Source organism: Poecilia reticulata, chromosome 14, assembly GCF_904066995.2.
Source record: "Poecilia reticulata chromosome 14, P_reticulata-male-v2, whole genome shotgun sequence".
Lineage (NCBI taxonomy): Eukaryota > Metazoa > Chordata > Actinopteri > Cyprinodontiformes > Poeciliidae > Poecilia > Poecilia reticulata.
In genome coordinates this window covers 17778447-17805844 of record NC_088843.1, presented here as the reverse complement: position 1 = coordinate 17805844, position 27398 = coordinate 17778447, and the positions used below count along the sequence as shown (strand labels likewise).

Here is a 27398-nt window from a genome sequence, read left to right as displayed (position 1 = left end):
TTTACTTAGGGTCAGGGGTCAGATTTCAGGTGTGAATTACATTTTGGTTAAGGTTTGGACCAGTAAGGGTTAGGGGAAATGTCTGGGTTAGGCATAAATGAAGTTACTAAAATGAATGGAAGTCAATTCAAAGTTCTAACATGAGTAGAAATACAATCTATGCGTCTTTGTTTGCTTGCGTGTGTGTGCGTGTGTGTGTGTGACCCCTTGGTCCAGATCTCTGCAGAGCATCTCTTGCTTTCGCCCTTCCCCAGCAGTGATAGCTATCATTGTTGCTAATACAGCCTCCTAGGATGACACCTCACACACACATGCACGCACACACACACACACACACCGATACAACACACAACCTGAAGACACATCCAGCTTCCCCTAATCTCATCTTCTGCTGGAATGAAAAACAGGCAGACCAATCCAGTCAGCGCAGCGACCTTTTGCTCTGAGCTACGACCCTGTGCCAGTCTTACTTCCTGGATCGACAGACCGGGTCTCTATGTGCCTGTCTGCCGATTCATGGCTGCTGGTCAACTCGTCTCTTAACGGCTTCTTATGTGTGATGATGTTGGTGAAATCTGACAGGAGTCGAACCCGCTGGTGAACAGTTTGGAGAACAAGAGGATCCCACATTTGATCCTAAACTTCATGTGTTTGTTGCAGTGTGGAGGAACGGCTGTCTCAGTTAAGGAATGACTGAGACGTCCACAAAGGTCTAGAAATACAACCATGAAGTCCTTATAATTTTGCCAAACAAAAAGTAAAATGAAAAAATAATTTTACTGAAGCAATTTGAAGAAAATAAGATGTTATTAGACATTTAAATGTCTATTTAGTGCACTCCATGATGTTGGGTCGATCACATCTACATTCTGGTTTGGGTTGTGGAATCTCTGGAAGAAACTGGCTGATTGAACATATAAATAAGATGAAGCTAGGCCCTCTAGGACTTTAAAAGTAAGAATATAAAGTTTAGAAATTAATGTGAAAATGGACAGAAAGCCCAGGGAAAGATTTCAGGGTCGATGGTGTATGTTGGTGCTTTTTTTAAATCACAGTTAAAAGAAAATATGTAACATAGCGAACAGCTTGTAAATGCTGCAGGGATGTTTGAAATAGATTAGCATAAAAAAACCCATTAAAACAGTGTAGAAAAGAGGTGATAAAAGCATTAAAAACCTTCCTAAGACCCGGTACGAAGGAAGAGTTTGACTAGCAATAACTTCTAGTTGGAAAACGTTGTACTTTTAAGAGCAGTGATCACTGAGGACTAGATTAACTTCTAAACCTAATCACTTCGGTCTCGTCTTCATTTAGGTTCAGGAAGTTTGAGTTCATCCAGGTTTTCCTTTCATTCTGACACTTCAGGAGTGGTGACAGGAGTGTCATCAGTATAACGATAAAATGGGATGCTGTGCTTCCTAAAGATAGCCCTCAGATGCAAAAAAATAAACAAAAATAAACAAAAGTGGACTAAATATGCATCCCTGTTGGACACCAAAATAGAAAAGCACGGCCGAAGAGGAATAACCCAGAGGTCCTGTTTACACAACAATACTAGCACCGTATAATGCAAATTAGTTGTGTTTTGACTTCTTGTATCCATGGCAATAGCATTTTGGATAGCACAAAATGCAACAATTTGGCAACCGGCTCCAGACTGAAACATTTTAGAAATGCATGATTCAAGTCCGCGGACCTATGTCTTCTGTCTGTGCTGCTACACTTCTTCAGACTTTATGTGGCGCGTTAAACCAACATCTGTTTATGCAAATATTTATGCACGGATTACATGCAACAGATCATGTGCGTTAAAAAAATTTGAAAACTGACATAGCCTCACTGCCTCCTATAGGCCTGGCATGCACACTACATCATTTACAGTGATATTTGGCTTTTCATGCCACTGTTGTGTGAACTCTAGTTGTTTTGGATATGCAACATATTCGGAAATGGCTAAATCTGTACGTCTAAGGTGTAATTTATGCCAGGACAGGGGTGTGCTTTTAACGGCAGGATACCAGAATGTTCTGATTAACACCGTCGAAGGTAACTCATAAATTTAAAAATAACAGATCACAAAATGATGTTAATATAACATCATTAGAAGCCCCCAAAAAGAACATCAGTCTTGTAATCTGAATCTCCTCACATGCGCCGTCACTCCTCCACAGACATACAGAAAGGTTCCTGCTCCTTTGATGAAATCCTGGTTTAAGTTGCACCGTTTTCCCAATCGAAACGAACCTAAATGTCATCAGCTTAACACATTCATGCCGAATCTTAATAGATGATACTTTTATACTGCACAGATGACATGCAGCACAACACTACATACATCACACCAAGTCATGTTCCTTTCCAAACAGCAGACTGCTCACAGATCATGTGTTCATTTTTCTGCTGCTGTCTCATAAGACTCTCAAGATTTTCACAGCTTTCCTCAAATATCTCCATGTCTTTTAAATTCAGTTATGTAAATCGGTCTTTTCTCAGCTACATGTGTTTTTTTTGGCTTTGTTTTGATTGTTTTGGAGATGACATGTTTTTATATTCCCCGCGGCTGTTTCTCAGCTGCACAAATTAACATGTTGCATGGCTTGTGTAATTCCCCCCCTTCCACCCTCCCCATCTTCCACCCTGCCCCCGCTTTATTACACCTTTTTCTTTATTACTATGATTCACTGTTTTGACACTTTGCAATCAGGGTAAAAAAAAAAAATGAATTATACATGTGGTGCCAGAAGAAAACTGCTATACGCTACTGCAAGGTGGGGTGTTCATACTGCAAAATCCTAATCAAAGCCTCTGAGCATGATTTGTATCAGCACTGATATAGGAAACAAAAAGTCTGTGGTATTTGTAAAAGCACAATAAAACGTTCAGTATGTCACTTCTAATGAACAGAACTGAGTAGCAGCTGGGTGGTCAGATAATAAAAGTGCACTTTATGAGGTACAGCTTGAAGTTAGAGGGTTGGATCCACTTAGCCTCCAGCACTTCCTTAATTCTCTGTAGCCTAGATTTACCAAGACATGGGGAATATTCTTTAGAAATTTAGGTCCATCACACAGTTGTGGCTGACTTCTGGCCTGAGCATCCTTGATGGGACTGTGACGGCGGCTATGATCGCCCGTGGGAGTACACTTGAACATATGTTCAAGAAAGCAGTTTCAGATGATTCGAGCTTTGAGACATGATGTATTATCCTGCTGGAAGTAGTCATGTAGAATGGACATAGTTTAATTCTTGATGGTTAACTCTTTCAGAAGAGCAAAAGAAACCCACCTCAAGTGAGCGTAAATACTTTTTGTGAAAAGTTGTTTTTGATGTTGTCGCTTCGTTTTTATTAGGGTGCATCGACTGTAGTTTTCTGGCTGATCACCAATTACAGATCTTCAAGAAGCCTGACCTGCTGATTTTGATTTTGGCCAATACCATTTGTTTTGTCTGAAATGTTGCCAAATATAAAAGGAAAGTCACTAAGTTTTCTCTTGCTAGCTCTTAAAGATAGCATGTGAAATGGACCAGCTGTATTTTGGTATTAATAAATGGAATTCATGAATTCAACTCACTGACTCTTTTTCAACCTCATGCATCATGGAGAACGGATGATTCTCCACACAGCATAATGAAACTGGACAGTGGTTGATTTTTAGACCGGTGGATACGATTGGCTTCACATGTATGTATCGGCCGATCACTGATCTCCCAAAATTACGGAAATCAAGAGCTGATTTGTCAGTGTGCCCCTAATTTTTATATTAGGTTGTTATTGCCAGTATAAACATGAGCAATTAAAAAAACACTACACAGACTTTCAAAATTCTACTCTAAAACAACCTACAATGACTGAAACCTTAAGAAGCTTACAATGACAATTTCTACAAATTTTAACGTTAACATCTATAGTCTATTCATAAGTTGTGAGGATTGGTGATTCCCACTCAACGAATCAAAGTTATCTACCAACTGCTGCTCATTCAGCAGAAGTCCTCTTTGCCACCATCAAGCACCTCTTCAGTTCACTCCACAACACTTCACGTCTGAGCCAAGAGCATTAAGAGGCTCCAGCTTAGTTCAGCCACAAAAGAAACAGCAACTGGAGCAAAGCTCTATCAAGGATTCAATATTGAAAACAACAAGAGGCTCCGCTGAAGGTCCCCTTTCAACAGACAGATGCAATTAAGTTCTAATTTAAAGGGATGGCAGGCTGATCAGAGCAGAGGAGTTGCCGTCTGCATTGCAATCAGCAGGTAAACACTGGTGCTCCACATTTCTCCTCCTCTCACCTATCTGTCTACATTTGCATTTCAATAACTTATGAATCCCACAGACAACTTAATTTTTTTTTCAGTAATTCAATTCAAATAGTGAAAGATTACACAGTGGGGTGAATCTCAAGTGCGTCGAGTGTTTGCTCTTGTCATTTTAAAAGCATTATGTTTTGCTAAAAGTGTTTTTTCTTCTTTTTTTGTCGAGTGGCCTTTATTGAACGACATCCATCTGACGACCCCAGAATCGACCCCAGGGCAGCAGCATCAAGGACTCTGCACATGGTGCATCTGCATTACCAACTGAATGTTAGATTATGACCTATAAAATGGTGTGGAAGATTGGTGACTGGATAGCTGCCCAGCAGAAAGTGTGATAGACTCCATAAGGAAGGAAAGTCACAAAAGGTCATCGCTAAAGAAGCTGGATTTTTACGCCTACTATAGAAATGTTTCCTCAGTTCACGCCAAGTGCTCTAATGGACAGTTGAGTGGAAGGAAAAAGTGTGGTAGAAAAAAAAATCTGCAAAAGCAACAGCAATAATTACAGACTGAAATGCAAAAAAAACATTCGGGAGGCGGACTGTGCTGGATTTAGTGGTTCCAAAGCCTCCACTCAGAGCCTGTTGGTTAAGTGGGTACTTTGGGTATTTTAAGGCACGTTTCTGTGAAGTTATTATCCGCAATAGTTTCACTAGATGTGGTAGCAAAAAACAGATGTCACTATAAGCTTGTTAGCAAGATAAGAATGACAGAAGGTGCTGGATAATAAGAAGCTAGTCAGATGTATCCTGTATCAATCCGCCTCATGAGCCGACTTGGTGATTCTCCATTGGGATAAATTTCAAACAACTATGAGCGATGGAAAGCACGGGAACAAACCATGTCAGATGTTGCTGGACGACACACAAATCCAAAGGTTTACTCTGTTCTTGGCAAAGCTGGGGCGGACGGGCGAGTCATTGCTGCTCTGGCAAATCGATACAGCTGGCTAACTTCATGTAGAGACGTGGACGCTGTTCAACTAAACAAAACAGGACTAAACCTAACAACAGTCTGTTGTGAAATTACTGCGAATAACACAGAATTATGTCCTGCGACATTTTTATCTTGAGTTGATTTAAATTACAGTCAGCTAAAACAGGTGGGGGCACGTCTGACTAGCTGCTAGTTAGTCATTAACATCTAGGACTAGCTAGTTGTCAGTGACTAGCTAACTTTCAAATACAAATACCAGGAAGTACAAATACCAGAATGAGGCACAAGAACCCAAACGTTCTCCAAAAAATGAGAAAAACTCACCTAGCTCAACTAGGTGAGGTGTGAGGCTAGCAAATTTTATGAATTGGGAGAATAACTTCTCTGTAACTTTGACCGGAAGCGAAAGGATGCAAATGACGGCTATCATTTCTCCATGTTTCACATCAGAAACATGGAGAAGAAGCAAGCTAGCCGGAGCCAGAAACCGAGAGCTAAACACAAGAACACAGACAGTCATGTGCAGTCTGTGGCAGACGGAAGAAATACAAATAATCATTGTAAAAGAGCGCCTGAGTGTTTGCTGTTGAGTTGAACTCTAAAGCATTTTAAAAGGGAGATTTTTGTCTTTTAAATGTGAAATTAAATTCTTTGCGCATAAGTTTTTTGTTATTATTATCGTGCTGAGATACTTTGAAATACCTTGTAAAAGACTTCAATGATCTGCTGAACCACAGCCCTGTGTTGTACTTTCTGAAACTTGACTAACACTAGATGTGGACCTACTTGGTTATTTGTTTGTTTTTCATTCATTACATACTTTTTTTTTTGGATTAATAAATGTGATTAAAATGGAAAAATAACATTTAGAATGGAATAAGTCAAAAATAAAAAATTAAACATAATTTGAAAAATACCTGAGTATTAACTCAGGTATTTTTCAAATTATGTTTAATTTGAAAACATAATTTGTTCGGTACCCAGTTTTGTGGGTACCGAATTACCCACAAAACTGGCCAGACCCCAACTATATACATGTACATAGATACAAATATATATTTCAGTGAGCTGACGTTGTGTATTAAAGTCCTTTTTTATTATTAATGTAAAATACATGTCTATAAAATATTCATTTTTTTCTGAGAAGCTGAATTTTGGCCCTTTTCTTGCTCTTAAGTCATAGTCGTCAAGTGTATTATTCGGTGTGTAATGACTGTATATAACATGAGTTTGTTTCTTGAACAGAATTACTACAATAATGTCACTTTTTGATAACATTTATAGAGGTGCACCTGTATTTACTGCAGGTCCTCAACAAGGGCACCTGCTCACGGTGCAGTCAGTGTCTCTGGGTATAGAAAAGCCGACTTTGTATAAATAGATCCTTTGCCTTCAGGAAGAGAAACAAAGCGGTACGGCTGATTTATTCCCCGTCATCCGGTCTGAGGAAAGTGTGGCGCTGTTCTGTTTGGCAAACACTAGTTGATCCTGGGAGAGGTGCTCAGTTGAGAGTCTCACGTCGTTAGGTCTTGAAATAATGACGACAAAGTCTTTGAGTAGAAATTATTTGATTAGTGCGTTCAGGTCTAAAAAGGGAACCTGGATGCGCATCAAATGACTGTAGAGAGGGAAGGTGCGACAGAGCTCTTAATTGCTGGAACTGCACCTAGAGACTTGATGATTTGTGACATCTTATCCGGTGCTCTGCGCGAACACTAATAACTGTTAATTAACTGTAGCAAGGATACCGGAGAGTGGGAAGCGAAAAGAGGAGATAGATGCACACTCTTCCACACAGCCGCGCGTGGCCTCGTGTGTTCTCCAGATTAAAGGGAAGAAAGCGTCTCTGGGGAGGTGTGCAAGATGGAGGGAAGATTTTGGAGGTCAGGGCACTTGCTGTTCTGTAATGCTAATGGGCACAAAGGAGCCACAGAGCTATTAAATGAGAAATAACAGCAAAGCCATTATTGTTTTCAGATTGATCTGGCTGTGTAAATCTGTTAGTCTTAATTGGTCCACAAAGACGGAAAACAAAGTCAATGTTCTGTTCCAAGGCCATCTTCAATTTCCAAAGCAGATGTTCACAGATGTCGTTTTTTTTTTTTTTTTTTGTCATCGGAAGCATCTGCAATCAAGCTCTTTAGAGCAATGACAGGGGAACACATGTGCTCACTGCTATCCTCATTAAAAGCAAAGTGCTGTGGTGGCCTCGTTGCCCCCCCCCGTGCGACTGCGAATGCGGCGTGCACCGGAGACGCCCACCACCGGAAACCAACGGCGCCCTGCGTAATGCCGCACTGAAAGCCAGGCCACGTTTAAAGTGATTAATAAGAAATCACAGAGGGCCTGATGAGTCACGCTGCTTGATGTATCAGTCCTCTGTTTGGACATTAACACAGAGCTTATGAACGGCTAATGATGTCTGGAGCTAAGCAACATGTGCATGCACGCTATATCCAGCAACATTTATTCATTGCTACACCTTTCATGACTGCCAGTGTTGGCCTACATTACTTTTAAAAGTAGCCGATAACAGTGGCGGCACTAGCTGCGTTTCCATTACAAACGTGTGCAAATCCTTGTCCATATTTTGTTAATGTAAGAAAAATAATCACAATTTTGCAATTGCAGTGTTTCCATCAAATAGAAAAATTAGCTGAAATCACGTGAATAAGCTTGTTAAGAAGCAATTAAAAGTTATGACAGTGACGAATGTGAAACCACATACTGGGCGAATTTCCAGTCAGTGTGTGGTTTCTCTGGGATATTAGTTTGAGTGTACTGGACGTATATGTTTGAGTCTGTGTGTAGAGTTTTGCCCCCGTGAGGATTGCAGAAAATCCACAATAAGTACAAAGCAGATGCAAAAACTAAAGCAAAGGCTAAGTCATTCCCGTCATTGTTCCACTCTGAAAAGAAAAACGAAAAGAACGGTTCAGGTTGTGGGATACTAATTACAAGTTCAAAGACACTTTGATCAATCTAGTAAACTTAACGCATAAACAGTAAAACAATAAATATTTTTTTATTGAAAGTTGGTGCAAGTTAGTTTGAGTTTATATGTTCAGACCCATAAACAGAAACATCGTTTCCTCAAGAATGAAGATACTCTGCACCAGATTTATGCACTAGCTAATTCTCACATTTTTCCGCCTTCTTTACGAGGCCTTCACACCTACTGCCACATCCACTAACTCCTTTCTTATATTCCAGTGCTTTATTTACATCAGAGGTACCGGGTCAACGGGATCCACCACAGTCAACAGCCATACATGTAGACTTTAATGCCAGACGAGCGTAAAATGAAAACAGCGTTGCATCTACAGAAGATTAAGGCTCGAGTTGTTTGGTAGCGTCTGTGATGGCTGAATCTCTTCTTCTTCCTTCCCCGTTCTAAACAGCTGTCATGTTTCATGAACGTACAGACGCCATCGCCTGGAGAGCGGGGACCGTCTCGGGGAAACAAACACGTCTTCACTGTTTCCGTACCGGGTCCCTCTGCCTGCTTTGGTGCTTTTCTGCACGAGTGACAGCGACACAAAGAGACACGAAGAGCGTGACCCCGGAGAAGATAAAACAGCAAACGCCTTCACACGTCACCGCCGCTTGGACTGATGGGGACGCAGGGAGTCGGAAGGGCTGGCCCGAGGCGTGCCGACGCACGTGGGCACGCAAGTACACACAGGCGTATATCCGCGGTAATGGCTTTTCATTCAACCCAGTTGTGCTTGAGTTAAGCCACTGCCTTCAGAAGTCTTGCGTTAAACACACAGAGGCGGGCAAGGTTACGGATTCCGATGGGCAAATTCATATTTTCAAATGAGACCTCTACACTCTATTAAGCTCCAGGATATGCCGCGGCCTAGAGAGAGAGATGGAGCCAGGATATGGAGCAAATAGATTGACAAGCCAGCGAGTCGCACATTGTTATTTCACTGAGGCCTCTGAGTGGCTGCGTAAACTCTATGAAGGACATGGAAGATCACGCTGCTGTCTGCTAATCAGAGGAGGGCGCGCTGATTGTTTTGTTTGGTTCAGAGGCGCCTCGCTTCTGTCACACATCAAGGTAAGACCCTGGAGCGCTTTAGGAGCCGCGCAGGTGGGCAGCAATTCTGCTTACAACATTTCAATTTGACAACGCCGACGCTCTGGGGTTTTAATGTTTGAAGATACTGTCAGCGTTGCGCCAACAGCGGCAGACGGGCCAAGTGATGAATGGAAGCGTGCCTGAATCCGGAGCTCAGGGTCTTTTAAACAACACAAGAAAAGGAAGAAAGTGTTCTGAGGAACGCCGCGCATGACAGTTGTGTTTACCTAAACTCTAATTTCCTTCAAGCAGTTTTCTGACAGGCCTTTTCGCCGAGGTGTGATGTGGAGTATTTGTACATTGTGTCGAACAACTCGCCGGCATGTGTCGCTTTCATTCCTGAGATCCCGCTGACGTTTTGACAGATCGGCAACGCCGCTACGTTTGCCCGTCTGCCAATGTCGGAGCTCGGAAAGATGGAAAGATTATTCCCTTCCAAGCCAATTAAAGAACGTTTAATGAAGACGGGCTGCGTGCATCCGCTGCCGCTTCCGACAAAGTGATCCATTCTGAGAGTGGAGTTGTCAAGTTTGAGAAACGGAAACTGTCAGAGCTAGAGTTTGGCTTTTCTTTTCTTTTCTCTGTTTGTTTTTGTTTTGTTTTTCTTCAAATCTGCAACACATTGTCTTGGATTCCCATGTTTGTGTGGATGTAGAGTTTTATTGATTTGCACAACGTTGCCTGCAGCAATACTCCAGGAAACACCCACATTCCGTGGAGTCCTGTTGTGTTGTGAGACAAAAAGTGTGAAGAATAACACTGGCTTGTTTTTCTCCCATTTTTTTTTCTTCTCCCAGGCAATTTCTTTCACGAGTGAAGGACAACTGTGACAAAAACCCAAAGAGAAGCAGCCGGATGTGCTGTCGTTACCAAATAATAAAAAAAAAAAACCTACAAGAAAGTTCAAGGTGAGCAAAACCCTCATCTTTAGCTCGTCACTTCTTCCTTTCATTCGGGCATGTTGGGTGACCTCTCGTTTAGAAGGCTGACCCCAGTCTCACTTCTGGGCCTGACATGCACTGACAGATGACTAACCCTTGAAAGGTCAGGGCCGGCCAGGCTGGGGTACACCTGCTGTCCAAGACCAGCTCCTCTCTTAGTGCTCCGGAGAGCAGAGGGAGCTGAGATCCGGTTATTGGACACGGGCAGGAAGACTCGGGAGTAAAACAAAACTGTTGTCAGTGATGAGGAACTTGAAAGCATTAGTCTAGAAGGAAAACAGAGGTGAAATGCTTTGACTCGGTGAGTGGGAGATAAGACCAGGGGAGGTCAAGAGGTCAACGGGGAGAAACAGGAACTGAGGTCTGGTGTATTTCAGGTGGTTTGATAGTAATCCAGTAAACAAACAGAACAGAAATATGTTCTGTTCTATTTGCTAAGAAATAGCAAATAGCTGCTAAGAAATATTGATTTTTACACTGTACAGATGATTAAAGCTCAGATTTGGTAGTAAATGAAGGTTAACCATATTTATTATTAATTTTCCTACTCCAAAATATATTTTAGTTATATGTGACAAAAGATTGAAGCTGAATGTTACAATTCGCTACATTGCAGGAGGAACGTCCACACTTTTTGTCATGTAATCAAGCAAATAAAGTAGTATAGTTTTTGTAGGAAATGGGTATTGGTTGTTGTTGATCCACAACTCTAGTTTCAAATTATTTTGGGTTCGACTGAACAAATTTACTCTGATTTATAAGAGCTTGTACTTAACATGATTTTACCCTGATTAGAAGCAAGAAGTCCGGATGAAACAGCTGGGCTGGATGGACCAAATTCGTACCATTCTTTAATTACAGTTAAGGGCCGCTCAAAGTCATTCCAAGGGCCACAAATGATCCCCGAGCCGTACTTTGGACACCCCTGTGTTACAGCCGTCTACTTCAACTTATTAAATAAGGGCTTTGTAAGAAATCATAATAGAAAAATTCAGTATGATGGTATGTGTGAAAGAAACTACAATAACACAGCAACTACATGCCACACTTTTCAGATATTTTATTAGTAAAAATAAAAAATTGGAAACAACTGTAAAGTAACAAAATGATAAAAAATAAAAAATAAAATCACACAGGGTGCCAATATGTTTGCAAGCCACTTTAAAATCCAGCCGGAGTGAATACGCGATGATCTCCAGAGCTGCTAATCCGTTTTCCTGTTTGCACAAAAACAGAATCCAGGAAAAGGAGGCTGAAGGAAAAGCCACACATTCCAGGCTAACATGCCAGCTTATATCTGGCTCAACTCAGGCACAAGTTTCTAATCTTCAAAAGCTGGTTTTATAAGTGCGTAATGAGAGAGGCCACAATAGAAAAACAAACCATTTATTTCCCTCCCCCGGAGAGTAAGTGGAACCATATGGGCCAACGCAGAGCCAGATCCGAACATCTGGGCGGCACGGGGGAATCAAAGCCAACTGGTGCCGAGGACCCCGGTGAACCGCAGCAACCTCTGCCTGCCCTGACAGAATTTTTTTGCTCGATAGAAAAACAGGTTGGAGCTGTGTTCTCCTGAGTGTCTGAGTTTTCCCTCCTCTTGCCTTTCTTTCTTTCTTTCTTTCTTTCTTTCTTTCTTGTTTTGTTTTTTTTCCAGGGTAATTGCTAATCAAAAAGCGACTGTCGGCAAAGCTCCAGGCACGGTCCGTGGCGGTAATCGCTGGCAGATGGGAGCTTGACTTCCATTAGAACCAGCTGGAGGAGACTGTGGTGAATTCCTGCGAAACTGTTTCTGTAATATTAGGTGGAGGTCACAGACAGTATCATCCTGGAAGGGATTTGTATTGATTAAAAAAAAGAAAAAAAAAGCACATACCGTCGGGTCGCTACGTTACGACGTAAAAGCACAAAAACAAAGACGTGCGTTTATTGGATTGTTTGATGGTTGAGCACTGTTCAGAGCTTTCATAGCCATAAGAGACTTTGCTTCAGCCCCTAATACCTAACAGGGTGATGAAATCCCTCGATAAGGACCGAGCGGCAAAGCTCGTTTTAATAGCCTTTAGCAAGTCTGCATTGCTCTCCAGCCGACAATAAAGAAACATTCTTATCAGACCGTGCAGGCCAAGGTTAAGAAGCTGCACCTCCTGAGGGCTGCGCATCTTCCACTAAGCCTCTCTCATCCACCGCTCCTCCCTCTGTCTGTAAGATCGCATTTGGCTCCCAAAAATACGACGGCGCAGTTGATAGAAAAAAAAAATTAATTTCCCCACCAAAACGTTCAGAAATTTTGAGTTTAATCTCAGAAAGTGTCGAGACAAGAACGTGAAAATTTGAGTTTCAAAAGTGGAAAATGTTCAACTTAAAAAAATTTTTTTTTTTTTTTTAGAAAATTTCTGAAATTAATTTGAAATTTTTTTGTGTTTTCTAGCTAATTTGAAACTTTTCAAACTCTAAAATGTTTTTCTAGAAAATTCCTGAGATTTTTTTTTTATGAAAATTTACTAGGCATTCGGCGATAAATCGACCGGCTGATAAATCGATCGGCCAATGAATCGGCCCTGGTTTCCTTGGTGCCACCTCGTCCACCTTCTTGGTATAACTAGCAACATTTCAGATAAAAAAACAAAACAAAATCAGCCAAAATCCAAATCGGCAGCTCAACCATTAGATTGATAATTGACGATCGGCCAGAAAATTGCAATCGGTGCACCCATAAAATTTACTCCTTCCTCTTTTTGTTCTCTACCTACAATGATAATAGTAGCACAAACGCCTACAAAGACAATAAAAGCAACTGTCTCCTTTCAGGTCGCAGTGGCTCATCTGCGGACTTTATGATCTATGATTACCCAGTGGATGCTGAGAGGAGCGAACACAAAGGACCTGTTTTTTCTCTTTTTTTTTGCTGCGTGCCCTGGAGGTGCAATCATGTCTTTTAATGCTCAACAAAGATAAGGTGGAGAACTGAGTGTATCCGTCCTCTGGGAGGAACGGCGGGGTGGGGCCGCCTCCCTCATGTCCAATCACATTATGCCAAAAGGGTTGTGGCCATGCTAATTTATTCCCTAGTGCTCCTTAGGGAGAGTGTCTAGTCATAAAGACCCTGTCAGCCCCTCCCCGTGACTGGCATCGCAATCTGCAGGCGCAGTGTTCCCGGGGGAGACGAGCACCGGAGGCGTATTCTGCAGCGATAATGCCACTGTCAGCCGTCTGGGCACCTGGAGGGCTTAGGCCGGCTGCAGAGGAGGCCGGAGCGGCAGCGGCGGGATGATGTGACGTATGACATAATCCGTGCTTAGGTGGGGTCCAAGCTGCAGATGGGCAACGGGGTGCTTATTTCTACCCTTCCATTTCCTCGTTTATCGATGGTAAAGCCAGTTCTAGGCCTTCTGGGACAGAAAAAAAAAAGTCCTCCTCATTACAGTGGCCCTGGGAGGGAGCTCCAGGCTTGTCAACATGGAGCCACGGAGAAGGTAGACCGCTGGCTCCATCCAGCTGCACAAGAATAATGTCATCCGAGCTGACTGCTGGGAGCCGAGGAGACACCCAAGGAACCACTTTATCTTCTTCATTAGAACCACTTTGGAGCGCGAGTGGGAAGGGGGGGTGAAAAAAAGAGAACATCAATTTTTCTTAAGTCTTCTGAACAGAAGGCACAGAATTAATTGCACCATTAGGCCCCCAATAGACAATAGTGATGGGCTTTTTCTTCCTAAATGCACATGTGCCTACACATTGCTCATGAACAGGCAATTATGGCATCACTCTCCATATAAGTAAATGTTTGCTTTAATGGCTAATAAATGCAGGTAGGAGACTGTGTTAGGTCTGAGCACAGAGTTTTGTTCCAGATCCAATAGATCCAATTTTGTGAGGGTTACAAAGAGCAGCATGGACCTTTACTCTTTTCAATTACAGGGAAGGAGTGTGGCTGTGACAACTAACAACAATTAATATGGAAAAGCAAAATTTGCTGTTTGCCGCAGAGCGGATGGCGTCGTTACAATAACCCACTAATGCTGGGTGTACAATAAGGTGAAATATGTCCGCATTAGGCAAGTAATTATCAGACGTTTCATCTGGAAGCTAATTGCTCCTAATGGATATTTACAAGAGACATAAGAGTAAAGTCACCTTGTTCTTGGGGATGTCTAAGAATGCACACTGCAAAAAGTCCCCTTCCAAAAACAAGAAAAAAAAGTACAAAAATAAGGTACAATTTTCTTAAAATAAGAAAAATTATCTGCCAACAGAACAAGAAAATTTATCTTGTCAAGATTTTCTAAAACAAGAAAAAATATCTAACCAAGATAAACCTATAATATCTTAAAATTAGTGTATTTTTACTTAAAACAAGCCAATTTTACTTATACGAGTAAGATATATTATCTTATTTTAAGAAAAATTATCTCAAGTAAAGAAAATGTTACTCGACACTGAATTTCTTGAAATAGCGTAAAATTTTCTTATTTGAAGAAAAATGTTCTATGTATTAAGAAAATAAATCTCATATATTCTATTTGTATTAGTAAAATTGGCTTGTTTTAAGTACAAATACACTAATTTTAAGATATTTGTAGGTCTATCTTGGTTAGATATTTTTTCTTGTTTTAGAAAATCTTGACGAGATAAATTTTCTTGTTCTGTTGGCAGATAATTTTTCTTATTTTAAGAAAATTGTACCTTATTTTTGTACTTCTTTTTCTTGTTTTTGAAAGGAGACTTTTTGCAGTGATATACCTAAATCTAGTTTATTTTTATTGTTGCATAGGATTAAAATATATATTTTATCATAGCTTTACTCAAGGTTCTTATGCTAAGACAAAAATCCAAAAATTGATCCTGTGAATACTGGAACAAGAGATGTTATTGGCTTGCTGAAATGAAGACATGAGTTCAATTACTTTTAACATATTTATTACGTTTAAGTTTCACATAAACACAATAAAACATGACTACTGGTCAGAATAAAGTCTGGATGGGCATCTGATTCTGAAACAATCCTGTAAAATGACAGAACAATGACGATCTGACACATCTGCCGCACTCATAAGATGCCCTAAGAGTCAAGCAAACCAAATTGTCCAAAGCAAAAAAAAATCTTGGGATTAGATGTCAACAATAGGAGCTTCCTCCGCAATGAACTTCTTCCAATAAGCCATAGCCTTTTATATGTGGAAGTCTTGCCTCAGTTACAGACGGCGTTCTCAAGACGTCTGTCAGCAGCACAGAGAGGAGTGGCCTCAGACACACGGATGCTGAAAGGTGTAGTAGCTGTGATGTCCTCCTTTCAGAAGATCAGGGCAGGCATGGTTCCAATGGCCAGTAGAAAGTTGGTTTCACGATCACCACAGAGCTGAAAAGTGATCTTGTTTGAAGTTGTTGGGTCATCTGCTAATTGGAGCACAGACAGAAAAACAATCACAAAACAAACCACGTTTTAGGGTCTAATCAGTGTAATGATGAATCAGTATCATAAATTTCTTACCTTGAGAATTTGAAGGACGCCGTCACTTGCAATTCCCAAAGTTTCTTGTAGATGGTGCAATACGTGATTGGAGACTTGTCTGGCATAGGCTTCACCATGGCAACAGTTTGGTTTACTTGAAAAATAAAACAAGTCTTATTTTAGTTCATGTGCTCAATTACAATATTACATGAATTCAAGATGGCAAGAAAGTTATTTTAATTAAATCAAACAAGGACTACTTAAATTCACTAATTAAAAATAGTGTTTAAAATATCCTGGTAACAGTGTGGAATATCTAACCTTGTAGACTCATTGCATTTAAGTTTTTAAATTACAGCACATAAAACACCCTCAAAGTTAGTGAAATACTAGGCGGAATTGCCCTTTAACCATTTCCCGAATGAGAAGCTGCGAATGAGAAGCCACCTTAGCTATGTTAAAAAACGGAAGCTACCATGAACCCGTGTCGATATTATTTTTAAGCCACAGCTATTGTGGTTAATAACTGTTCAAAGATCATATTCACAAGAGCGGCTCTTTAACCGCGGATGAAAATTGGCATATCACGACATGCTAACTAGCTTCAGTTAGCTTATCTTAGAAAGACAGACAACTTTAAACTTACCTCTGAGTACAGCAGCTGTAGGGTCTATACACGTAAAAAAGTCCTCCATCTTCATTCATGTCCAACCGAGATTAGAGAATTTGCCAAAAGAAAATCTTATAAAAGTACTGTAGATAAAAGCTTAGTTAGTCTGTTACAACTGAATTAACCGTTAATGAGGGCAGTTAAATGATCTCTGGCGTTGCCGTTAGTGATGTGCGGATTGATACTGAAATATCGATTCTTTCGATACCAGAACTTAATTCTTTAAAATCTATTGTCAGATCCAAGGATCAATACTTTCAACACTTTAGTAATTTGAGATAATGTAGATTAACAAGAGCAAGTTAGAAAGTAACAAAATTATTGAGATCTTGCCTAAATGAAACGTTGTTAATGGGAACTACTTTTTCTTCCGCCTGATAAGTATGTAATGTGTAAGGACGTAATGCCCATGCGCAGCGTGCTGCTGACGCTCACTCACTCAGAAATGAACATGTTGACAGATTATAAAAAAAAGTGACATGGATCTATTTCAGCTGCCATTTTATAGTAGTTTTAATAATTAAACAATGATGTACACTGCTAAAAAAAAATAAAGGGAACACTGTTCCCTTTATTTTTTTGAGCAGTCTATTTAGTAGGGTTATTACTTTACTAATTTTCATTTTTTTAGTTTGCAACTCCATTTTCACATGTTTTGTATATTTCTGCTGAGTTAAAATAGCTTATAGTAAACAAGATTGTTGTCTCAATATACTTCTGAGTTTAAAATGAGTGCATCAGAGTACATTGTGTTCTTTTTATGAAGCCAAGATATGGATTACATTTATTTTTTATTTTATTAAGAAACAAACTAACTGTCTTTGCACAAAGTATGGGATCTGTATTGCCAATACCAGCTTAAATTTTACTCGGTATTGGATCGGAAAGAAAATCTGTTGTATCAAACATTAATACTATCTCACTGACATTTTTGGCGCTTTCCCATTTGGATTGTATGATGTCATAAAAGGGGTTACAAACATGATGAATAAAATATTGTTCAAACTAATATTAGTAACTTATAAAGTAAGAATTTGAAATATAAACCAAAAGTTAAAATATTTATCATGACATTGAGCTAATCAATATTGTTGATTCTAATCTCATTGTGTGGAATACCAGCCATTTAAAATCACACATCGATAGAAATTTCATGGCATGTCAGTAAGAGGTCCCACATCTTGCATCAAGAAGATCAGATTAAGGTCCACAGCAGACGGAAACATGCCAAGAATTATCTTGATATATAAACTGATATTGTCTCTGAAATTGTTGTGTTAAATGTCAACCGTTTAAATATTAAATTATAATTTCCAGTACACTCTGCCAACTTATACAAGAATATAAGTTCATGTTTTTGTTTTTTTTTTTCATTGACAATAACACAAAGGATTCCATTTGGACATAGTCTGTTTTAATTATCTGAATACATTTCATTAAGTATGTGATTTCGCTTTCTGTGCTTGAAATAAGAAATGTTTACTTATATAAAATAAGTTCTAGACTTGAAGTTTGATAGGTAAATATTGATATTCTAGATTCTAGCACATATTTACTCATAATAAGTAATATTTTCTTAATATTAAGCTTTTATATCTTACTGAGATAATTAAGTACAAAAACACTTAAAATAAGAAAAATATTCTAACATAAATCCCTCTTGGTGAGAAAAATTATCTTGTCAGAAAGAAAACAAGAAAAATCTCCTTAATTTAAGATATTTAATCTTACTAAGATTTTAGTTTTTGCAGTGCACAGGTGAATTCATGCTGTCTGTCCTGATAGTCGGATACAACAGGAGTAAAAGGAAGGCTATAAAGCAATGCAACACCTCCCCCTATTGCTGAATGCATGATAAAAGGCCAAAATGAATAGATACAACAATACAGCGGAGTGTGTTCCTCAGGGAAGACGACTCGAAACGAACCGTCTTCAGTATCATTTAAAAAAAACACAAAAAAAAAACTTTTTCAATATGTTAAGACATTTTGGCTGCGAGACAATGAGAGAGAGCAATGACCAAGTATGCAGACAAAGTGGTTACAAAGTGATTTAAGGTCAAGGCTATGTTTTGGTACGACCATCACAAAGTCCTGATTTCAAGAGAATGTGTGGGTATATCTAAAAATGTGCGTGTTAGCAAGGCAGCCGACAAACCTAATAGAGGTTCAAGTTCTGTCCGGAGGAATGGGCCAGAATTACAGCAAACTGTTGTGAGAAGCTTGTGGAAGGAAACCAAAAATGTTTGACCCAAGTCACACATACACTTCTGATTTTGCAGATCTAACATATATAACATACATTCTCTCTCATTATTGTGGCATTTAGCAAGTAGAATCTTTCTTCTGTAATTCTAACTAATCTAAAGCAAGAGAAGTTTGACCTGATATAAATTTCAGACATTGAGGAAAAAACAGGCATCTGTCTTTTTATTTGGCGTAAGTGAACTGCAGCTAATTGTTCTACAGCTAGCTGGGCTACAGCTGACTGTACAACACACTAAAGGCAGTTTGAAATGTGACCGCCATGCTCATTTTGTTTCAACCAGTTTTGCCCAGGTGAAATCTCTACATTAGCAGCACATACTGTGGCGGCAGTAAGAGACTTCAACACTTGCTAAACAAAGAAGCTAACACCATCGTGTTTTCCTGTAGCCTGGGCCTGGAAAAATATCACATCTTAATGCCAGGAAGCATTTTCTGCACAATTTTGATCCCCGATGGACACATCTGATTGAAGCTTAGTGCCTCAGAGCTGAGCCACTTAGAAAGCATATCTTCTCCAACCCATTGTGGTCTCCAATCCCCCAAATCCCCAGTCCTATTGCTCTAAGCCATGTGCAGCCCTGACCAGAATCCCAGCATGCTATCTGGAGTTGTAGTGAAAGATTAAGGCGGTGTCGGGGGTGTATGTGGAGCAGATGGAGGTTTGGGGTGGTGTGTGTCCATGGAGAGACGTGCCTGCTGGTCACAGTAACAGCGAGGGCACCTATGGCCATTAGAGCAGGGCTCCAGGACATGGTGGTAGCAAAGACCCCTGCAGAGGACAGCTCAGCTGGAGCTTCACGTCTCACTACCTCACAGGCAAGAACATCCCCCCCATTAGAGTGGAATGGGGGCCTATCAGCACACAAACACACTCCCGATCATGTTCAAGTGTAAGTGTGAGTCACACAGTATAATGTCTTTTGCCAGAAGCCGAGGGGAGGCTGGAGACGCACTTCGGTATCTGGGATTGTTCAACACTTTCCCTTTTATTTGAGAGAACTGTTCATGATCCCCAAGCCTGCAGCAACATTAAAAGATGAAATAAAGTTAGATTGATTTATTTTCCCCCACACACAATCTCTGCATCACAACTTTTTCTAATTCAGCACTAAATCTGAGACTGAATGCAATCTGTGTAGTATCTTCCATTTTAACCCGACTCTAGGTTTGTTTTCTTTATTTTGTCTTTACCTTGAAATAAGCAGCTTTACTGGCATGCTAATTAAACACCATTCAGGGAATCATAAAAGATCCTGTAATGAAGTTTTTTTTTGCCATCTGTACACACCACTCAAATAAATAAATAAATAGATGTGATTTTCTCTATTTTTAAAGGTTGTTCTGCTAAATAGCAATTCTTCAGGAATAAAAAAAAGCCCTATTCCTCCACCTTCTTTATCCGTCTCCCACCCTTCCTCCCCCGCCTTGAATCCCTCCCACGGCCCAGTGCTCTCCTTTAATGAGTAGCTGGAAATGACAGCTTTAATCACCGCCTGTGGCCACGGCGAAGGACCCGTTAATGATAGAAAAAGAACAGCGGGCCATTTGCATCAATCAGGCCTAAATCACTTTTTATGATAATGCAGTGGAGAGGGAGGAGAGGGAGGAAAGGCTACCAGGATGACTCCTGCATGATGATCCTGATCAGGCTCTTTTCTTTCTAGTCTTGTGCCCGTTCTTAAAGGGACAGATCTTATCTTTTTCTGGGTTCTGACACCAACTATATATTTCCAATAAAAATGTACGCAAACGTTTCCTGACTTTCTGCTGATGTCGAAAAAGAACAATGTCGCAATTGTGGTTTGAGAGATGCAATTTTTGCATGTGAATAAGTTTGTTCATGCAAAAAGTCATTAAAATACATCGTCATCCAGCTGCTTCCTGCCGTCGTGGTTTGCACCAATGGCAACATCCGGTTGTTGATCATGTGACTTGCGAAGCAAAAAGTGTTTCCATTGCAGTTTTGAGAAATAAAACGAATACATTTTTTTTTTAAAACACCTAATCCTAACACTAAAACTTTCCATCAAAAAATTTGTTTTTTTAAATTTTTATTTCCATTAAGTAAAATTATTTTCAAAATTCCAAAGTGCGTATTTATCTGCTCAATGGAAATGCAGCTAATGTCATCGACAGTAGAAGCACAGATACGCATCTGCAAATACGAACTGGATAAGCAAATCTTAAAACATAATTTGTGTTTTAAGATTGCACCGTGCACCGATTAGAGTTTTCTGACTGATCACCAATCTTTAAAAGGCCTCAACTGCTGGTTCCCATTTTGTCCGATTTTGTCTTGGCATATTCTCACAGAATAATTGATGTCTACCAAGTTGAAGCTTGGTAAGAATTGCTCATCATACGTTGTTTTCCGTTTAATTCTCTTACCAAAGACGTTCATGGAACTGCAGTATCAACCTTGACACGTTGTTTAAGTAACTTAATTAGAAACACTAATTAAGTTATTGTCTGATAATTGTATTAGACGATATCACAGCTTTTATAATTTATTTCTAAAGATATAAGCGTCTCAACACAACTAAAGTATTCAACAAACTTGTTTTTACTTCCACGGAAAGTGTTTTTCTACTACAGCAGTTTGCTAAAGCACCACGTTTACATTAGCTTGTTCGTTTGTTCTCAGTTTTGATATGACTTGTTGATAAGTCAGGCCGTAATTTACAGCATTTCAATGTGTGTCAAGCTGCTCATATGCAGAAAAACCTTACATTAACAGTTCTTTTTCTGTCTATAAACTTAGAACTTTGTTACCAACATAATACAATGTCATGGCTAACACCTGAGCTGCTCTCTTAATGCAGCAGCAAACAGTCTCTTTTAGAAATTGTCTGGTCACTCTGACCTAACTGAGTAGCAGACTGAAAAAGATCTGACATTTAAAAACACCTGTCCTGTTAGGATATAACAAAAGTGAAAGAAAGATACACAACAAGGATGAATTAAGTATAGTTTTTTCTTTTTTTATATATGTATATATATTTAGGTAGTTGCAGCAGCTGATGGCAAAAACAGCCAACTGACTATTAACTTTCACTACAATCCCAATTAAACACGACCTCTGGAGAAGTGCTAATATTTTTAAGTACTTTAAATTCTTGCATAATGAGCAAAACAGGCACAGCTATCTTTGTCCATTTAGTCAACAAGCCATCTACTGCCTAATTATAAGCGATGTGACATTCTCTGTTTCCATAATTAATTCAAAAGTGCACTGATTAAATGCAATCATTTCAATTGTTAGCACAGCAGGGGTTGCTGAACGGAGATCATCTCCGGAAATATAATTAATGCAATCAGATGACGTCTCATTTGCATCTTGTTGTGTTGGAACACAAAAAGGAATATTAAGCCTGAATAAAGAAAACACTTTTTCTTTGAATTGCCTTGTCTTTCTGTTTTAAAATTAAAAGGACTAACACTTAATAATGTGATAGTCAAAAAAACCAACGGTAAGTCATAGAGCAGAAGTCAGAAAGGCATCGGGGAGAAGTTCTAGCACTTGAATTTACTTTCAGCAGTTACTGTGAAAAATGAATGAAATCAGCGATGAAAGAAAGTGCAGCCTTACCTCAGACACCATCAAGAGCCTTTGTTATCCAATGCTAATTTCTCGCCTCAGCATCGAAGAGACAGTGAGTTTAATCCCAAGGAAATATTCCACTAAATAAGATACTTCCATTTAATAAAAAATAAAAAAGACGTGAAAAACCCCTCAAATGTCCACGATCACTGGAATATTACTGACCCGTAGGGTTGCCCATTCTTGGCAGGTTAAAATAGCAGAACAAAACATACCAATTTGTGACAAAGGAAGACTCTGACAAGCGCAGAATCCTCCCCAGCACACAGACAGGCATGACAATGCCCCTTCAGGCTATTGCCTACTTCTGTTCAGTCTCTCTCTCTCCCTCTCTCTTGTCTGTTCTCACTCCCTCACCTAATCTCCCTTTACCACAGATGGCTTCTTGTGAGTGCAGGGGAGGGCACGGCAGTTCCACAGTAATCCCCAGCCACACAGACGGAAAAGCTTGTTAGAGCACTTGCTGATCACCACAAAAAGTCAAACTCGAGCCAGGGAAAGGTCAGTGGGAATTAGGCCCTGCTCAAACTCCAAAGACTTGCCTAATTCCTCTGATAAGCCCCTTTGAAACTCAACCTGTTCTGGCTGTGCCATGGGCTCAGCCTCGCCTACGAGTAAAACCCTCCTCTAAAGCTATCTGGAACTCATTTACACAGAGGAACACACGCAAACACACGCACACACAAGTGCAGCTGCACTCCCCAAATCCCAGCCAAGGCCTTTTACTGATGACTAGACTAGAACAGTCGACTGAAGATTCAATGATTCCCGATGTGTGTGGAAGCTGCTTGGACGCAGTGTGTTTGCTTTAAATCTGGGCTTCTTTCTACACGGGGAAAGATTTAAAGCAAGAAGAAGGCTTCGGGTTTGGACTTCACGCTGCTGTTGTTGTCAGTTATCCACTTTGGATATCAGAGGGAGGGGAGGGGTGTGAAACATTAATGACTGGAAAACAAAACCGATTTGAGTGAAGATGCAGTGATAAGGCTGCAGTTTTCTTTAAAGCCTGACCTGTTGATTCCAATCTGGACTGATAATTTGTTTTACTTCTAGTGATTGTAACAGAGGGGGAAAAAAAAAACGGTGATCGAAGCACTGCTTTTGAATCCAACAGAAATTTGATAAATCACCAGTTATGCCTCAAAGTAGGTCGTTGTCTGAAGCTTTTATAGGTCAAACGTGGTGGGAGTTTCTAGTTTTGTTTCTTTAAATTGGCTACTTTAAATTAACAGCTTCAAAAACCAACTAAAGGAAAAAGCCATTACAATTTGTTTTCTATCTGACCTTCTGATAAACCCTTCTGAAACTTGGCCTATTCAAATCCCAGACTGACTGATTAGTTTCTCTCTAGAACTGAAAACAGCAGACGTACTGTACAGGGAATGTGTTTCAGACATTCCCATCAGGTGAACTTTTACACAGAAAATCTCAACAATCTAACAATTTAGGAGCACAGTTTAACACAATGTTTCCATTATTCTCATCTTCTTCTTCCACACGTTAAACCCAGCAGAGCACAGTAATACAAACCGTAAACTAAAACTCTAAAACGAGCCTCACATAAGCAATGGTCTGTTGACTACGACTATATAAGCTCCCCCACAATAATTCCTTTGCAATTCATGAAGGTTGGGAAATTCAAGACAGACACTTTCAGATTTTATATCTCTTGAAGTGATAAAGTTCGGAAGGGCTGACTATAGACTTAAAAACAGTCTCCCTCGATATAAAACAATGCTGCCCTCATCTTCCCCTTTTTCACCCAAAGCAGAGCCTTCATACAGCTCAGAGACGAGCACATACTGAGCGTAAACACAGAATATCCTGCCCTCCAGGTGGATCAAAGAGACAGCGGTAGGCGTGCAGCTATAGCTTCATCCTCTTGGTAGGGCTGTTTGCAGTAAGGGGTCGCTGAAGTGTTAGTTCACTATTTTCTTGGTATAATGTTGAAAATGACCCAGTGTTACACTGACTACCATTCTAACTGTAGTGTGTGCGTTCCCCCGAAAAGAGGCCTTTTGGGGGGCAATGTTAGGTATTATTGCTAAGGGCTAGCCAAAAGCTATTGCTTCCTTAGCTTTGGGTTAGCTTTGGGTTAGCTATTGTTTCTATTGCTTTGGGTTAGCTATTGCTTCCATTGCTTTGGGTTAGCTATTGTTTTTATAGCTTTGGGTTAGCTATTGCTTTCATAGCTTTGGGTTAGCTATTGCTTTCATAGCTTTGCGTTAGCTATTGCTTCCATTGCTTTGGGTTAGCTATTGCTTCCATTGCTTTTGACTAGCTATTGTTGTTTCTATGCTTGTCTCGATCTATGGTCCTAATACCAAAACTTAAAAAAAACATAGTGCAAGAATTCCTTTTACTCATGACTCAAAACTTTAAGTTTGAGTCGTCAAACTTAAAGTTGACAATTTAGGTTAAGAACAATTGATTAAACATGTTAGAAAACTGTGAGAACCCTCCCACAGTTAACACGGATAGAGAGCTCTTAATCAAATGCTACCTTCAGCTTAGTTAGCGGCTAACGGTTAGCCAGTCACAACATTCTTAGGGTGTTTACAAATGCTTTGAATCTTGTCTGTCATTTTTTTACTGTTTACTCTCCTATCAAGAGTCCAAAACACAGCCACACACTCCTTAGACATGCTTTAACAGATAAAGTCACAGACTGACAGCACCTTTGTAGAGCTTCAGACAGACCGGATAAAAAAATAACACAGCCTTTTAATATCTTAGTCCCTTTGTGACGGGTGCAGAAAATAGATTGATGGATGGATTGCAGCTGCATCTTTTCATTGAAGTGTGGAAGATTGAGCTGCAACAATTCCTCGAAGAGCCCCAATGATTTGAATGACAAATGCGTCGTTTATTTCATGTAAACAATCCAAGTTTTATAGAGCTAGACTGGGTATCTTTCTCCCCCTCAAAAAAGTGAATTATTGTTTCAAAGCACATTCATTTTGTATTTATTTATATCTTAGGGACTATGTCTCTCGACTGGCCTGGGAACGCCTTGGGATTCCTCCGGAGGAGCTGGAAGAAGTGGCTGGGGAGAGGGAAGTCTGGGCCTCCCTTCTGAAGCTCCTGCCCCCACAACCCGACCCCGGATAAGCAGAAGAAAATGGATGGATGGATGGATGGATGGATTATATCTTAGTCTGATTTGTTTGATGATCTGAAACATTTAATGTGAGAAAAAAATGATATGCAGAAGCAATTTGTCGAACTCGTTCAATATCAATGAACGCTTGTATTAGATTACATTTAGCAAAGAGCAGAGAGAATGGAAAGACGAAAAGACAAAAACCATTCTAATACAAATGTCTCATGATTATATTTTTTTGCCTCCTTTTAATTAAACATCAAACTATTTTTGTGATGCTTTTTTTTTTTAAATTGCTGTATAGACTAGCTGTGAAACAAAGCACTTCAAATCGCAACCTGGACGGGAAAATAAAACAAACAACAACAACAAAAAAAAGAGTCCTGTCTTTACCCACACCTCATAATGTTGCCGCGTTTGCTTTCTCAGCCCGAGCGAAAAGTGTGGCCTCAGCTCGAGAGGTGTGACGTTATTGTTCATAACCTGAGGCGCTGCTAAAAACCGCCGGCGCTTCTGGTATCTGCGCCGCTAACGGCAAGCTGTTGGAGCCTTTACGCCGCTTAAAGTGCCACCACACTCTCCTACCATGCAAATGAAGTGATAGCAGCTCCGGTGCTAAGTGAGCGTCAGCCTCTCCATGGCGCAAAGAGCTGTTTGGCGTAGGCTGGTGAGACAACAGGGGAAAAAAAGGCAGATGACTGCACTTCAGAGCCAGGGAGGATGAGAGGTCCACTTTAAAAGCCAAGACCACGGACAGGAAAAGAAAATGATACTAAATGGAGGACGAGGCGCTGAAGAGCACCGAGATGCACGAGGTGGCTATTTGCTCTTGTGAGTGGGTGGGTGTTAGGTGCATTATCAAATGAAGGTAATGCTATTTGACGGTAGCGGACAAAAAAAAAAAGAAAAAAGAAAAAGAGTGGGTGTGGAAGCAAGCATCTTGGAAGAAACTGAAACGTAAGGCCACTCTAAGTGTTGAGCTGGTTTTGGTCGGCCTCACCTTGTTTCAGTGGGCGAGTTCAGGAACAGGCACTGGGTTCAGAGGGAGCAAAGATGAAGAAGGTGGGAGGGAAATAATAAAAAGTTGTACATAGAACACTTGTTTGAAGGTAGCTCTATAAATGTGGCTATTTTGTGTTATGCTACAAGTTGTGCTGAAACTGCACTCGAAGAATTGCGATCGTCACTTTTTCTTTGTTACATGTTCTATTTAAATTCCCATTAACACTTTGTAGATATGTTTTTATTTTGTATTTTATAAAGTTATGACCAACTGATGAAGGATTGTATTGCTGGATTATGTTATTTTTTGTATACTATTTGGGTTCAGACTATATAAGCCCTATTGCCTCTTCTTGTATGGTTATCTTCAATATTTTTCCTTAATATTTTTGATTTACGTCTCTTTTTAGGTTACATCACTTTGAATTGAAGATTATATTTTTCTCTTATTTCACATGTTGTGATGTTACAATAATAAAGCTTAATGTATGTTATTCTGGATTTAAAGAATCTGTGCTGAGATGAAACTCATGTTCACAGACACCTTTCATCCAATCTGACAGAACTTCAACTGTTTCACAAAGAAGAATGAGAAAAAAAATGTCTCTAGCTGTCCAAAGCCGAGAAAGACAGTAGCTGTATTTCAAATTGCAAATGTCCGCAAAGGTTTGTCAATATCCTAGCAATGCCAAAAACAACAAAACAAAAACACACAAGTTAGCCATTGTGGTGGTTCTATTAAATAAGAAAACCAGTTAAAATCATACATGAGTAAGTTTTGTTCACACAATAATTCGTTAAAAAACGTGCCATGCTCCTCCAACTACTTCCTGTTGCTTTCTTCTTTGTGGTTTGCGCCAGCGGTAACATCCTGTTGTTGATCATCTGACTCGTGTGATGCGAAAAAAGCACTCCCATTGCAGTTTTGCAAAAATAAACCAATTTTGATACGGCCGGAAAAACACGTCTAATCATACCGCCAAAACTTTTTGGTGAAAAACAAGTTTTATTGAAATTCGCTTGTTTCCA

General features: G+C 40.0%; 1 protein-coding gene and 2 long non-coding RNA genes across 17 annotated transcripts in view; 1 reads left to right on the top strand and 2 right to left on the bottom strand.

Moving 5' to 3' along the window:
• auts2a (activator of transcription and developmental regulator AUTS2 a) overlaps positions 1–27398 on the bottom strand; it is a 359733-nt gene that overhangs the window by 57608 nt on the left and 274727 nt on the right. The window contains exon 1 of one of the 15 annotated variants that reach the window (XM_008428217.3): positions 22253–22550. The exons of the other annotated variants lie outside the window; for them this stretch is intronic. Coding sequence (XP_008426439.1) covers positions 22253–22264 — 12 coding nt within the window. The 5' untranslated portion in view covers positions 22265–22550. Of the gene's footprint in view, positions 1–22252; positions 22551–27398 lie in introns of those variants that run through there. 15 annotated transcript variants of the gene reach the window in all.
• On the top strand, positions 7919–25636 carry LOC145554798 (uncharacterized). The gene is made up of 2 exons (XR_014090804.1): positions 7919–10244; positions 25246–25636. It is a non-coding gene; the product is annotated as an uncharacterized LOC145554798 (long non-coding RNA).
• Positions 15178–16921, bottom strand: LOC145554796 (uncharacterized). The gene is made up of 3 exons (XR_014090802.1): positions 16373–16921; positions 15766–15880; positions 15178–15671 (listed from the first exon to the last, which is right to left on the bottom strand). It is a non-coding gene; the product is annotated as an uncharacterized LOC145554796 (long non-coding RNA).